The sequence below is a fragment of the Schistocerca serialis genome, chromosome 5, assembly GCF_023864345.2.
Source record: "Schistocerca serialis cubense isolate TAMUIC-IGC-003099 chromosome 5, iqSchSeri2.2, whole genome shotgun sequence".
Lineage (NCBI taxonomy): Eukaryota > Metazoa > Arthropoda > Insecta > Orthoptera > Acrididae > Schistocerca > Schistocerca serialis.
Window position 1 is genome coordinate 43,344,869 of NC_064642.1, and position 16,248 is coordinate 43,361,116.

Genomic DNA, 16,248 nt, shown 5'->3' on the forward strand with positions numbered 1-16,248 from the left:
CGCACTACCTGTCTGTCGCCTCCTCCACACTCTCTCTGTCTCTTCACCTCCTTCTCCCCTTCTCTCTGTCCATCTCCTCTATCCTATCCCTTCGACTAAATCTTCCTCTCCATCCCTTTGTCCATGTACTCCACCCCACCCCTTATCTCTTACTATCTCTGCTTCCCCTCTTCTGTTTCCACTCACCCACTAACCCTCTACATCACCCATCTGTCTCACACATAACCGCTGCTCCTCTGTCTCTTTGCATTTCATCACTCACTCTGTCACTTCCTTCCTCCACCATGTCAACCTGTCCCCAGTCACTCTCATCGACACTTAGAGACCCGTGCAATACAGTTCAATAAATGAGGCTGATACTACTTCCACACCTGGCATGCAAGGTAGGCTATACATGAGAGGCTTTAAAATATTTATTTGACTTTTATGCACAGAACACTATGCAAAGCAGGTTGATAAAGCTGGCCTATGTCACTCCAACACAACATACTTGTAATACATGGCAACCTAAAAGTGAGCTGGATATACCGCTGAGTCCAGGCGCTGTGCCGCTAACGAAGGGATTGCCTTTCGTGACATGTTTTGTGTTAACGACTGCGCGAATCGACGGTATATCGTAAGGAAGAAAGAGCAGCAGATGCTGCTGAGGACTCTCCATCGAGCATTTCTGATGACTTCTTGGCCCTGACATGTTGGCTGCCCTGGCATGTAGGCTGCCTTGCCAAGCAGATTGATTTGACAGGCAAGTGCTGTTCCCACAAAACATCCCTGTTTTGCAGGGTGGCCTATATATCAGACGTAGAAAATAAGTCGTTTAGTGCCATATCTCTGTTCCTATTATAGCCAGGAGGTTATAAAACTGACAGTGCCGATACTCATGAGACCTGCTGTTTGTGTGCCGATTTTGACTGAAAACGATCTAGGGATATGGGAGGAGATGCTGTACATACATACACACTGCTTTATATATATCAAGTGTCTCTCCTAAGGGCCATCAGGCGCATTTTCTCTGGTGTTTCGGCAGACATTCACAATTTAGTGTTTGTACTGCATTACTGGGGTCAGCCCAAATAATTGCTTCTTGTCACATCTTTCACACAAGCCCAGTGACAACAGAAACCTTTGTGGTTTTCCCATTACAAATACAATTATTTTTAAATTGGAATTTTACGTACACATTCCATTGAGCGCTCCTAAACTAGTCTAGTCTGGTATTCGTATTATTGGTACGTATTAACAGAGACAATAAAACACGAAGAGTAAATGGCAATCTAGCAGTGACTTAGTAACGCTGGATACTTGATGGTAGTAGTCAGCGTAGGCCACGCCACTGCAGCTGCTGCTGGAATTCTGGTTATTCTACGTGTTTTGCTGTGCCTGTTAATAGATACCAATAAAACGAATTTTTTGTCGGAGTAGACTAATCTGTGACTGTTACGACGAATGAATACGTAAAATTCCGCTTAAAAACTCATTTTCTTTGTAACTGAAAACAATTATCTCTTTGCATCAACACCAGGCGTTACATGAAAGACACGATGAGCAGTGTTTGTTTGAGGTGCCTCAAGCTACACAATGCAAAACTTGACTACAAATATCTGCTGAAACATCAGAGAAAATGTGCGTGACTACCATTAGGAGAGAGATCCTGTGTAATACATAACAGATTATGTTATAATTTCCTACAAATAACGTGTAATTTGGATAATAATATTTCCGTCATTTGATTCATTTCATTATGAACCCGCAAAAGTTTCAGCTCTGTAGCCATTCTGAAATCATTTTTACTTTATTTTCTAAAATACCTTACATTTAATTTGATCGTAGACTGACAGTAAAAAGTCGCAACACCAAAAATTAATTAATGTAGAGTAATGAAATTTCTGTAAGACATTCTTCTAGGTAACGTATTTAAGTTATTAACATTACAAGATCACGGGTTAATGCAAGTCCAAGATAATTCACTGCAAATGCAAGATGCTAGTACATTAATAAGCGGTGCTTCCATCAGAATGTTGAATGCAAGTATGCAAGCGTGAGTGCTCAAGCGGAGCCACATCTGGTGATGTCGACGCTCTGCAGAGCATGTTGGGCTACAATAGCTGTATGCGAGCGAGTGGTTTGCTACAGGAAAACTCTCCCAGGGTACTGTTAATGAATGGTAGCACGACAGGTCGAATCACCAGACTAACGTACAAATTTGAAGTCAAGATTCGTGGGATAACCGTGAGTGTACTGTCACACAAAAACCTCACTTCAGACCATAACTCCAGTCTTAGATCCAGACAGGCTGGTTGCAGGCCCTAAGCTGCGGTCCTTCTGACCAACACACTGGCCCCGAGGCAGAACCAGTTTCCATTAGAAAGTAAAATAAAGCTGCACCCTACCCACCAATGAGCTCTCGCTTCACACCACTGAGTTCGTAAATGGCGATGGTTTGCTTCAGTGGAATGCTCTCGTAAGGTGTCTGGCCCTGAGCTGTTCTTGAAGTAATCGATTTATAACAGTTTATTGTATCACTGTGGTGACAACTGCTGCTGAAACTATTGTTGCAGGTGCAGTACGATGTGCCAGTCCACCAAGCCGAAGACGATGGTCGTCCCTCTCGGTCGCACCACATGGCCGCCCGAAGCCTTGACTCCTTGTAACCATATACTCTCGTGACCAAGGCTGCCAGCAGTCATAGACAGTGATCATATTCCTGTCAAGTCTTTCTGCAACACCACAGAAAGTACAGGATTATTACAAATGATTGAAGCGATTTCACAGCTCTACAATAACTTTATTATTTGAGATATTTTCACAATGCTTTGCACACACATACAAAAACTCAAAAAGTTTTTTTAGGCATTCACAAATGTTCGATATGTGCCACTTTAGTGATTCGTCAGACATCAAGCCGATAATCAAGTTCCTCCCACACTCGGCGCAGCATGTCCCCATCAATGAGTTCGAAAGCATCGTTGATGCGAGCTCGCAGTTCTGGCACGTTTCTTGCTAGAGGAGGTTTAAACACTGAATCTTTCACATAACCCCACAGAAAGAAGTCGCATGGGGTTTTGTCGGGAGAGCGTGGAGGCCATGACATGAATTGCTGATCATGATCTCCACCACGATCGATCCATCGGTTTTCCAATCTCTCATTTAAGAAATGCCGAACATCATGATGGAAGTGCGGTGGAGCACCATCCTGTTGAAAGATGAAGTCGGCGCTGTCGGTCTCCAGTTGTGGCATGAGCCAATTTTCCAGCATGTCCAGATACACGTGTCCTGTAACATTTTTTCGCAGAAGAAAAAGGGACCGTAAACTTTAAACCGTGAGATTGCACAAAACACTTTAACTTTTGGTGAATTGCGAATTTGCTGCACGAATGCGTGAGAATTCTCTACCGCCCAGATTCCCACATTGTGTCTGTGCACTTCACCATTAAGAAAAAATGTTGCTTCATCACTGAAAACAAGTTTCGCACTGAACGCATCCTCTTCCATGAGCTGTTGCAACCGCGCCGAGAATTCAAAGCGTTTGACTTTGTCATCGGGTGTCAGGGCTTGTAGCAATTGTAAACGGTAAGGCTTCTGCTTTAGCCTTTTCCGTAAGATTTTCCAAACCGTCGGCTGTGGTACGTTTAGCTCCCTGCTTGCTTTAATCGTCGACTTCCGCGGGCTACGCGTGAAACTTGCCCGCATGTGTTCAACCGTTTCTTCGCTCACTGCAGGCCGACCCGTTGATTTCCCTTTACAGAGGCATCCAGAAGCTTTAAACTGCGCATACCATCCCCGAATGGAGTTAGCAGTTGGTGGATCTTTGTTGAACTTCGTCCTGAAGTGCCGTTGCACTGTTATGACTGACTGATGTGAGTGCATTTCAAGCACGACATACGCTTTCTCGGGTCCTGTCGCCATTTTGTCTCACTGCGCTCTCGAGCGCTCTGGCGGCAGAAACCTGAAGTGCGGCTTCAGCCGAACAAAACTTTATGAGTTTTTCTACGTATCTGTAGTGTGTCGTGACCATATGTCAATGAATGGAGCTACAGTGAATTTATGAAATCGCTTCAATCATTTGTAATAGCCCTGTACATCCAACGTCTCGTAGCCTTATTACACGACCTCATCCAAACTCCGTAAGGTGTTCGTAATGACGTCTTTGTTGCCTTAAAGATATTCTTCACCAACATCAACTCACCATGGACAATCTCAAAGGTAACTAACGCTAACGACCGTTACAGCATATATTTAAATCAAATCTGATTTGCATACACATAGTGCCGCTACGCTAGTGGCATTCTTAAGGGACTGGAGTTAAATGTGAATAATCATCTTTCAGATGTATAAATACGCCTACCAGTTTTAATTTTCGTTTTTGCGACATTTCTTCCGTCAATGTATATGTCAAGAACATCAAATTCGTTACTTGACCAATCAGTGACCGTTGTGTTACGCTGTAACACTGAGATGTGACAGTGAGATGTACAGTTACTGACATCGGTCATTGCCAATGTCTTTGTTGCAGCAAGCATAAGAATGGAGTATAGGGAGAAAGAGGTTTTAACAGAAGCTGTTTGGATGGTGTAGTTTATTTAGGAGTGTTTGGTAAAAATCGCTTGGTAATCAGAGCCGTAGATCACAACATATTTCAGTTTTAATCAGCTATTGGAATCAAAATTCTTGACATCGCATAGAAGCATAAGCCCATAATTATCATGCTGGAAGTGTGGCCGAACCGGAGCGTAACATGTCATCACCAAACTAAACGTCACTATGTCGGACGATGCTAGAAGTTTATTTCTGTTCAAATGGCTCTGAGCACTATGCGACTTAACTTCTGAGGTCATCAGTCGCCTAGAACTTAGAACTAAGTAAACCTAACTAACCTAACACACATCCATGCCTGAGGCAGGATTCGAACCTGCGACCGCAGCGGTCGCTCGGCTCCAGACTGTAGCACCTAGAACCGCACGGCCACTCCGGCCAGCCTTTTATTTAAGTACTGGCTCACTGTTCTTGTGGATTATCGCTGATGCCCATCTACTCGGAGCTGTGGGGTTAGCGTATTTTATGCTTTCGAGGAATCTTGTGACTTATTGCAGCAGATTCAAAAACTATCTTGGTGATCTCTTGTCTAAGTCGTGCATGGCAGAGCAGAAAAATGATTGTAATGTTATCTGCGAACAGCTAATTTGGCAAGCCAAATTTTTGCTTTAAATCGCTATTACTTTCAGCGTCGCATGCTTCCTGAATTGTGATGAGCAGAACTGTCAACTTTGCATAAATGTGTGTGTGTGTGTGTGTGTGTGTGTGTGTGTGTGTGTGTGTGTGTGTGTGTGTGTGTGTGTGAATTTCAAGGGGACTAAAGTGCTGAGGGCATCGGTCCCTAGACTTACACACTACATTAAACCAACTTAAACTATCTTATGCTAAGAACAACACACACACGCCCATGCTCGAGGGAGAACTCGAACCTCCGGAGGGAGGGGCTGCGCAGTTCGTGACTTGGTACCTCAAACTGCACGGTCACTCCGCGCGGCATATGAATGTTGTACCGTCTATACACCAACTCACCAAGTCAACAGGATACAAGTCACCAGTAATAAATTGTATTTTAGCACAATGATTTGTGATTTGTTCGATGGTGATACCGGCCAGTTTCAGAGCACTGTTGTATTCACGTTAGGTTTTATTAGGTACGCATATGGGACCACAGGTTAAGGATATACGCACCACAGGAAAGGGTGGTTTAACAGGTGGAGAATTTGCCGGAGGACGTCAGGTGTGTAGCATTAGATGGTAGGTCCTGTAAGTCACGGACCCCTGTTACACCACTATTTACTGTTGTAGATAAGCTATTGGACATTACGTTGCAGAAGTTAGTTTTTGGCTGGTTCCTTCTCTTGGTGCTACATGACGTACATATGCTGCCGCAATAATTGATCAGTGACGCAACGTAGGGCTGGTTTTTTTATTCTAATTAAGACCAGATTGATAAAATAGTATTCATTAAATAACTATGAGGAGGTGAGGCGTGATTCAATATGACGATGATTCTATGGTAAAATAAAGTATATAATGTTCCTGACATATACGTATTGCAGTGTAACCAACTGCAAAAGGGGTGATAATGAATTGATGCCAAATGGTTACAGTGCTGAACCTGCAATGTTGTTGCAATATGAAATAAAATAAGTGAACAGTGTAAACGTTTTCATTTTAACAAGTGACTAACTAAATAACAGTGTATTATCCAGTGATCTGAACAAAATGATTTGCCATATAATGCCACTTCTGTTCAAACAACTTGAAATATAAATAATTAAATATCTGTATCACACATTTTATGTCTTTGCTTGACGAGAATTTTCAAATTTACAGCTCTTTCCAGCCTAACAAGTGGGCATAATGAGGTAATTCAAGGAAACTTAATGTATATTTGACAATTACCTTACGGAAGTAGAGTGTCTTATAAAGTGACTCATATGTTAAATGACAAGATACAAATGGATGCCCTGCGTTTTGCAGTTTGCACTGCAGGAAGCTTAGCAAAAAAAATTAACATTAATTGTGAAACCAGAGTGCCTAAGGACAAGTGCAGAAGAAGAAATAAAGTACAGCAGTATTTTATGTGAAAGTCATTAAAAGATGCCGCATTTGCATAATTAGAAAATGTTATTCGTGTTGCACGTTTCAAATTTTCTGCCTTAAAATACAGATATTATATTCAAGTCGTATTGTTTTTGACTAGCGGTGTACACAAAGAGAACACTTCAAATTGAGTGTTTCTGTTGTTGATACATATCCACACATATACGTCCTTCTGATGTTAGGGCTACAGTGGTGTAGTAGGATACCATCAACGACTAAAATACTGGACCTGTACACATTAACATTAGAATGGTGTATTATAACGTTCTATGCTCGCAATGTATCGTATGTTTTTAATTTTACACATTTTACCTGGCTTGGAAAATAATCAGAACTCTTTGAAATATCTGTTCAGATAGCACCTTTTTGTATATGCAAAGTGAATGTCCTGGATAAATTATAAATTACTTAAGTACGCGTAAAAATCTGATCAGATAGTCAAGTTAGACTGACTCGTTAGGATGCAATCTTAAAACCTCGAGATGCGCACAACTAGTCACTCCAAACGCAATAGCTGTATAACTAGCAGCATCGACAATCTGCTATTTTTACCACCACCACGACTTGAAATCTGAGAGCGTCCTAACAATAAACTGTTATGCATAGAACTCGGAAAGTGGTTGCATTCATCCTCAGGTAGCTGGGTAGATGTGGCCTTCGTCGTAAGCAAGTCGAAGTGAACTAGTATCGACGTTCTGGTTGTTACCACACACTTTAAATCAAAATGACCTTTAAAATGTGTAAAAACCACAAAAGATAATGACCTTAATTTGGAGTAAATGAATCCCCTTCGGGTTATAAAATATGAATCTGTACTAGTGACTGCCGAAACACTTCGTTTTTGATTTCGTATCCCTAACTGCATTATAGTAAAATGAAAGGTCATTGGGAAAGCAAGTAGAACGCCGGTAAGAGCGAGGAGTTCTGTGTTGGTTGCATATCCCTCAGAGAGTCTAGCACACGACATTCCCAGGACTGCCCACTTGCCTCTCCGTTTGAAGGGAAACGTGAGATAACTCTGAAAATGGTCGGAGCTCAGTTTTACTTTGTGGGGGCGATAGAGAGAGACAAAGAGACAGAAAGAAACAACAAAGAGACATTTGGCCCCGTGCGTCTGCCATCTGACAGTGCAGAGTGCATCCCAGGTCGGCGCTTGTCAACAGAGTTTGTTTTTAACAGGTGATGTCCACGGAGTGCGTTCACGTGATGGTCAGATACCTGGGAGAAATGCTTTTTCAGCAGCTCTCAGCGGGAACACAAACTTCGCAGAAAAACATGGGCTGTTGAGATAGCATCCTAGAAAGTGGAACAGGAACAGAAGTTGAGACTTCTTCGTTGGGCGTGAGACGCCGGAACCCGACCGAGAGACGTCAAACTAAATAAGCTTTTAAACAAACGTAAAGACAGCTCCTATTGGTTCATATAAACAATCTATGAGTGGAAGAAGACAGTCCGACTGTACTTACAGAAATCAGCCCACAAATAAAGGGGGAAAAAGGGAGTAATGCATAGACAATCTTGGTGCTCCAAGACTAACAAGTTTTTTTAAATGTTTAACTCCCTGGAGTCCGAGTAAGGAAGGGAGGCCAATGTCTTTAAAACAATATCTTGTCGGTCAGTACTGTTCCAATCAAAATTACGCTATGCTATGTTGAGAACTCCAGACCTCAAAGTTTTCTTTGTCGGAAGCACTGTGCAGATAGTCACTTCTCTGGTAGACGTCAATTTCAGACCACACCTCTGCTTTGACAGTGCATGTATGAGACGAGAAACTGTCATGCAGCTAAGGTTGAACATAGGCTTTGGCAGAGAAGAGCTACTGGTACTGAGCCAGAGATTAGTTTTCCAGCCTCCGCAGCCACCGATTGCAGATTCTAAATACAGTGAGGCACAACCGCAACAGTGAAGTTACTATAGGGAGAGACAAATAATACATATCGGCGTGCAGTAATTCAAATTCTGATTTGTGTATATGAAATGTTCCGGATTTGCGAATATGGCCTGCTGTCAGCCATATAATGGAATGACGGCAACGAAAATCTGTGCCAGACCGAGATACGAACCCGGAGTGTCCCCTTATCTCGAGCTGTCACCTTGTCTTTAGACTATCCGAGCACGACCCACTGTCAGATCCAATCTTCCATATGTCGTCAACCATGTGTCTGTAACCTGAACTCGTGCATCCATTTTGTGTATTCTGGTACAGAGGAGACATTTTAATTGAAAGTCCTTGCCCGCTTTCGGAGGATAAATACGATAATGCAATGCCATTGTTGTTCAGAAATACGATGCAAAGTTACTTCGGACGTGCATATACGCATGCAGTATCGTATCGAAAAACAAACAAGTCGCCAGATCAGGATGGAGCCCAAATTAGGCGTTGCAGAGTACTGTACGCAATTGGCCCCTTCCGTAGCTTCATTTATTGCGTATCACTAGCGCAGCGCAAAATCACAAGGACTGGAAAAAAATTCAGGTGAATCCTGTATATAACAAGTGTAAAAGAACGGACCAACAAAACTGCAAATCAATATCCCCGACATCAGTTTGCTGCAGAGTTTTTGAACTTATTCTCAGTTCGAATATAATAAATTCCTTGAGGAGGAAATGCTTCTGTGCAAAAATCAGGAAAGCGCTAGAAAGCATTCCCCGACCGAAACTCTGCTTGTCCTTTTCTGGCACGACATCTTGCGAACTGTCGTTCAAAAAATGGATCTGAGCATTATGGGACTTAACTTCTGAGGTCATCAGTCCCCTAGAACTTAGAACTACTTAAACCTAACTAACCGAAGGACATCACACACATCCATGCCCGAGACAAGATTCGAACTTGCGACCGTAGCGGTCGCGTGGTTCCAGACTGAAGCGCCTAGAACCGCTCGGCCACCCCGGCTGGCTACGAACTGTGAATCAACGGGAAGAGGCAGATTGTTAGCGAAGGTACGAGCGCACGGAATAGGTTCCCAGTTGTGAGTGGCTCCAGGACTTCTTAAATAATAGGACCCAGTAAGTTGTCATCGACGGCGAGTGTTTATCAGAGATAAGGGTATCGACAGGAGTATCCCAATGAAGTGTGATAGGACTGTTCTTATTTTCCGTCTACATAGATGATGTGACAATGAATATGAGCAGCAACCTGCGGGTTTGATGATGGTGCTGTGATGTGCGGAAGGAGGTTGTCGTTGAGTGACTGCAGAAGAATATTAGATGACCTAAAGAAAGTTTTTTTCATACATTAGTATTCCATCTATGCAACTGCACGAAGGACAGATTGTTTTTTGCCATACGCGTTTCGCGTCTTTTATTTATGAAGCATATTCATTTGCGATTTGTAGTGTTGCTAGTCCATATATGTGGTCCGAAGAAGCGTACATTCGGTCCCCATGATCCAGCTTTCCGATTTCCGGCTTTTTTCATCCACATTTATTGTGATACATCACTTGCACTTTCCATTTCTAATCAACATGTGTGTGGTTAAGAGTGTGTGCAAACATACATATGTTGATCATAAAATGAAAAGTGAAAGTGATGTGTCATAACAAATGTGGGTGAAAAAACGCCGGAAAACGGCCAGCTGGAGCATGGATCTCGAATAAATAAATCTCTAAGACCGTACGTATGGACGAACAACAATGGAAATCGTCACTGAAGATTCTTCATAAATAAAAGAAGCGAAACGTGTATGGATAAAACAAACTGTCCTTCATCAATTTTGAAGCACCTAAGGAAGGGTGGAAAACGAAAAAATGACAAAATTTCTTGTCGGTGTCATGAATAGCAGCTAGCTATAAACGTAGACAAATGTAAGATAATGCAGATGATTAGGAAAAACAGTGCCCTACCTACATCTACAACTGTATCATAATCCACAAGCCACCAAACGGTGTGTGGTAGAGGGTGCTTCTGGTATCAAAAACCGATCTCCTATTCCCTGTCCCATTCGTGAATGGGGCGTTGGAAGAAAGATCGACGGTAAGCCTCTGTATTAGTAACAGATTCTCAATTTTTTCGCCTTGGTCAGTTTGTGTGATGTCCGTGAGGAAAAATAATATATCGTCCAGCTTTTCCCGAAAAGTGCTCACTCGAAATTTCAATAGTAAACCTTTCTGAGTCGCAATGTGCCACTAGATTTTGTTGAGTATCTCTGTAACTTTCTCGCACAAAAAAAACAAACAAGAAAAAGTGACGAGCAATTAATGTTCCCAAAGTTGGAATACAGTATTAGTAGTGTACTTCTTGACCCAGTGAGGTAGATTAAATAGTGGGGAGGGCGAATCGTCGACTTCGGTTTATTGAAAGAGTTTTAGGAAACCGTGATTCATCTGTAATAGAGACCACATATAGAATGTGCGACCTATTCTTGAGTACTGCTCTAGTGTTTGGAAACCTTATCGGGTCTGATTATAGGAAGACAGCGAAGCAATTTAGAGACGGACTGTTAGATTTGTTACCGGTAGGTTCTATCAACACCTTTAGTTTGACTGATCTACAACATTGTCAGTAGACTGTAACGGTTTGCTTTCTGTATCTAAAAATTGTTCGAAGCAAAAGGTGCTAATTTTACTTGCAGTGTTTTATGTCCGATTTTCGTCTCCTTACTTATCGTATTTCACATCAATAAGTGTATAGCTCTGCAAAATGTGGAATTAGGCGGAAAACAGCACTGTCAAACGACGGAATACCTCAAGATTGTGATAGAAAACTGCGTTTTCTGATTGACATAAAGTGACGTATCAAAATCATTATCTTTTGTAACGAACTGGTCTTAGATCTAGAAAGCAAGGCAAACCGTAAACATGTTTCATTAGGAGCCACTGACGAAATTTTGCTTCAAAGGAACGAAATGCAGCTGGTGACGAAATATGCATTTTATTGTATTACGAGTGATGGATTTAAAATACCTTCAGTAATTTCAGAAAAGAGCTTCTCTTGAAAGAGGCTGCAAACTGGAGGAAATGAATTGCATAAAACAACACTATGGAAAGTGCCAATAAAGTGATGCCGGTATTATTACCATCCTGTATTACCAATAACTGTGTCCCGTCCATTATTTTACCATTATTTTACAGATGTTGCGAACTAATGAACATTACAAAGATTAAGAAGATCCTATCCCTAGCACTTGTAACCTTCACGATTCTCAGAGGAAGGCCTACGATTCTGAATCAGACATATGTGTCTGGAATGTTGTGTTTCGGCAACCCATTTTTGACTCGTTCTGCGCTCTTTTTGTTTCGAGAAATACGTGAATACATAGCTTACAAATCGCCGACGATTCCCAGAATTTTCTTCCTACTACAGTACATAATAACTTCCTCTTGACGATAAAAACGAGTTACAAAAAATTCAGTACAATTAACGGTACGTCTAAAAATACCTCAGCGTACAAAGCGCTTTTGGCGAGACACAGTCACAGCTACTGAAATCTGTATCCCGTGGCCTCTAGCCTATCAAATTTTCACTACAGTCCTGGATTCGTAGATAAATCACGAAAATCCGTCGATTTATGCAACACATCAAGGCCTTGGTTCCGGCACATCTGAACGACTAGATCCGGTAAGCAGGCACTGAAAGTTTGTGGGATCGGCAGGTAGGATCCGCCAAAGATATCCGCGACGCTGGCGCGTGGATTTGGTACCTCGCAGAATTACAACCGTGTGTGATCGGCTATTTAAGTTTCAAAAGTATACATGAAATAATTTGCGATCATCGAATCTTGTTTTCCCCATATTTGCCCGTTTGTGCAGCTTCTCCGCTATGACAGGATGTTCCTCGACTTAGCATCGTGCAGGGCGTATTCCACGTATCGTCCGACATGCACTCTACAGTGGTTTACAGAGTATTTATGCAGATATAGAAGTATTTGCAGTACTTGCCACGCACTGTTGTAAGTTCGAGACGAGGCACTCACCTGGCTACGCATGGGCTCCGTGTTGACCTGGCACATGTAGATGCCGGAGTCGTCCTGGTGCACGGAATTGATGTGCAGCTTCCACGTGTTGTGCCCGTTGTGGGTGACGGTGAGGCGCGGGTTGTGGGCCACGAGGTGCGTGTGGATCGCGAGGATCGCCTTGGAGTCGGACTTGATCCACGCCACCTGCGACAGCGCAGCACTCACAGCTCACAGTCCAGCGCTCAGCGTTATGGAATGGTATTCGGAGGTGGGGGCGGGTCGTGCAGGCTCACCTTGTACTTGCCCAGGTGGTTGACGACGCACGTGAAGGTGACGTCACGGCCCTGCGTGGCCGTGAGGTTCTCCAGCGGCGCCAGGAACTCCGGCATGGGCTCGTCGGGCTGCAACACCACCTCGCCTGCAACAGACGTTTATCCTCCTGTCAACTTCACGTAGCGTTGCAACTCAATGATTTGCGGGTTGAGATAGCGAGAGGAGGAGGAGTTGAGGAAAGGTTGGGGAATCTGAGCTGGTAAGACAACTGCAGGAGGACCTTCCGGACATAAGGGAAAAGAAGGTAACTCATACCAAATTTCTTCACTAAATATATTTCCTGTTGCATGGTCGTACTTCAGTTTCTGTTAGCTGCACACGGAAACAGCTATAGAGTGCTGAAAATAATACTATTTTGTTTCGTAACTTTTGAGCTAAGACTAGGTTAACACGGTTAGCTGTCGACAGCAGAAACAGAAAAGATATCGATGGTATTCTCGTATTGATAAACCATTGGAAGGCGTCTTACTGATTAAGTTTATTGACAATAAATCGTAATCTGACATTGCCACCTCCTACAAATGACCATAAATGATCGTTACACATCATATCTAATTATCAGAGACTGTCTAACATTCTGCGTGGTGTCTGTTTGTTCTATATCGTGTCTCCCTACCACTTTAGCGCAACGACGCTCTGAGCGTGTTTTTTAGGGAATTGACTAGTTTGAACCTGAGACCTGTTGCTGGTAAGGAGACGCCAGACCACACATGACATGTAGAATTCAGAAGAGTTCAGTGAGACTAGCGATGTTATAACCAAATACTTACTGATTTCAGCGTCAGCTCCACTGCACTCCCTGTAAAAGAATCTTAATACTAACTAAATTTAGTGGAAGGGGTTCAAGGCTTTCCTATTTTTAGTTAGATGGTAAAATAACGTCGAAAAAGCAGTTAAGTTTACCATTGGAAATTTTATTCTACTCACAAAACATTGTTTATAAATTGCACTATTGATAAAAGGAAATGCTTTAATACAGGATGGTAAAAACCAACTGCGTTCAGCAAAAATGTGAACGAATATTCCGTGAATGGATTTCCAAGTTCTACAACGGATCGAAGGAAGACCTATGCCACATCACATCTATAATCTAGGTTTAAATTAAGTTTCACAAAAGAGAAAACTATCAAAATGGTCTACAGTGACCCTCAATTATCTTTAATTACTTATCTAACTTGTCGTAAATTACAGTGGTTGATGTGGCTTCTCAACAACTATATAACAGAAAAATCAGATTTTTACTTCAAGTGGCAATTGTGAACACCATGAGCTTCAATTGACGATCGACACTAGTATTACGTAAAAAGGGGATGTAACAGATGAGACTTCTGCAGTTCTGAGTGAAGCCTTATGCGCTCAAAACTGCGGCACCGCGTGCGTTCATTACCTTGTCGGTGTTCGTCAGGGGGCGGCGGCCGGCGCAGCTCCACTCACCTCGCCCTCTCGGAAGCAACTCTCTCCTAACTTCTCCTTACTACAATTTAACGAAGTTGGTTTAAAAAAACTATCTGGCTGTGTTTTCATCTGACCAATCAGGGTCTCAATGTTAACCCTAAACTCCGCCCACAAAAATTCTGTCTTTACAATGAGAAACGATATACTTTTCGTAGTGGGGCAATGTTTTTAAAGTTTGCAACGTAACAGAGACGCGAAAAAGTCTCACGCTAAAACTTGCAGCTGGTGTGGTCCTTTATAGTGTTATCGTAAGATCTATACTGTTCTTCTGGAGGGCTCTAGATCTTAACATGGGCTGGGTGGTGGTCCTAACGTAACAGAGACGCGAAAAAGTCTCACGCTAAAACTTGCAGCTGAGGTGGTCCTAGTGGTTAGCTGTCGACGTGGCTGTCCAGTCCGTCCCTTATCGAAGGGCCTTCTAGCTTAACACGGCTCTGCTCTCGGCTTCTGTTCTCGTTTCTCCCCTCGGAACTGCGTCTGTCTCACGGTGGGAAGGTATGACATGCATTTAGACATTCTTGTGTTAGTCTGTGGTATTCCATTTGCTCACTCGTTACTCGTATTTCTTTGGTTAATTTAATGTCACGATTTATTCGGAGCTATGTGACATACTACTGGATTTGCTTATCATGTCAGGGTTTTCATGGAAGGTGTTGGATTTGCCTGACACCTTACAACTGGATATCCACGCATATGTATTATACCTTCATCTTTGCATGTTTCGGCCATTTGGGGAGTAAATCCATGTTTCCAAGATTTCATCAAGTTAACCAAATCACATATTTATGATAAAGATTATATCTATTTTCTGGCCTCGGTGCATATTGAACCACTTTTTCCCCTCCTTCTCTCGCATCACCACGTGAACCGCTTGGCGTCGTGCCCTCTTGTCTTCCGGCTTGTTCGTCTCAGGGAAGGAGCGATGGAGAACGGCAGGTAGAGTTTCGGTAAGCGTGACTATTCAGTTAGTGTCCTGGTGTGGATTTGTATTTTTAATTTAATTTACCTTTTTTTTAATGAAAGTCTGGTCACCCTCACCAAAATTCCGACAGATATGTAGTCTACTGGCATTCAAAGTTCAAAAGATTGGCTTTACGTTAAGAAAATCGAACAACATTGAATATGTCGAACTGCGATTTATTGACCCTTCTGAAATAAAACTGCAGTTACTCTACATCCACTCATCTTAAATAGTCTGATTTCGTATGCAACGTAGCAACGGAGTCAGTAAGCTACTCCGTATTGCCGATTATTTCAAAATTGAATATCTTAATACTTAGCACGGGTGAGTCTTTAAATCTCCACTAATTATTTACGTACCACACTATTGTCTATCGCGCGACTATTCAAATCTACGTGTTTTCAAATTACCAAGACGAATTATTGATTCACGCACACGTTTCGTCCAAGAAAACAGAACAAAGCAAAAGCGCTCTCTCCTCTGTCCGCGGCACTTACATCTCACCTTCCTCTGACGTGAAAATCGAAAACACATCAGTAAAGGTATCTACTCAATTCAAAGCCTGACAAACGTCAAAACAAATATTCTACTGTAAATAGAATTATATCTAGTAATTAAATCACCACGTTGCAAAAATTTAATTCCGACATCGTCCCCTTTGCAAGCAAGAGCCAATTTGATGTTTTGGTACTTATTTCGAGTGCAATTAAACTCTGTCTCGAAATTCTTGTTACATGCAGAATCTCAAACTTTTATTGATTAGGGGGCGGCACACTCAGTCACTTTATAGTATGTTGCAATAACTCGCGTGGTAACACCTCTTGTTGATGTTTATATAACACAAATCATGTCAAAATCGCAGTACATGCGTAATCTCGCTAATTTTGTGCCAGTCTGTACTTCATAATGATCTCAAGTGCCCTCCGTCGGCTCGGTAGACGTTGCTAGAGGTCAGCATATGTTTTTTGCC

At 42.4% G+C, this 16,248-nt stretch overlaps 1 protein-coding gene across 1 annotated transcript in view; it reads right to left on the reverse strand.

Moving 5' to 3' along the window:
• Positions 1-12,940, reverse strand: part of LOC126481734 (lachesin-like) — a 34,247-nt gene extending 21,307 nt beyond the window's left edge. Inside the window, exons 1-2 of the mRNA XM_050105688.1 lie at positions 12,823-12,940; positions 12,548-12,733 (exon numbers count right to left, since the gene is read on the reverse strand). Of these exons, the coding sequence (XP_049961645.1) occupies positions 12,548-12,733; positions 12,823-12,918 (282 nt within the window). The 5' untranslated portion in view covers positions 12,919-12,940. The remainder of the gene's footprint in view (positions 1-12,547; positions 12,734-12,822) is intronic.
• Positions 12,941-16,248: the final 3,308 nt, after the last annotated feature.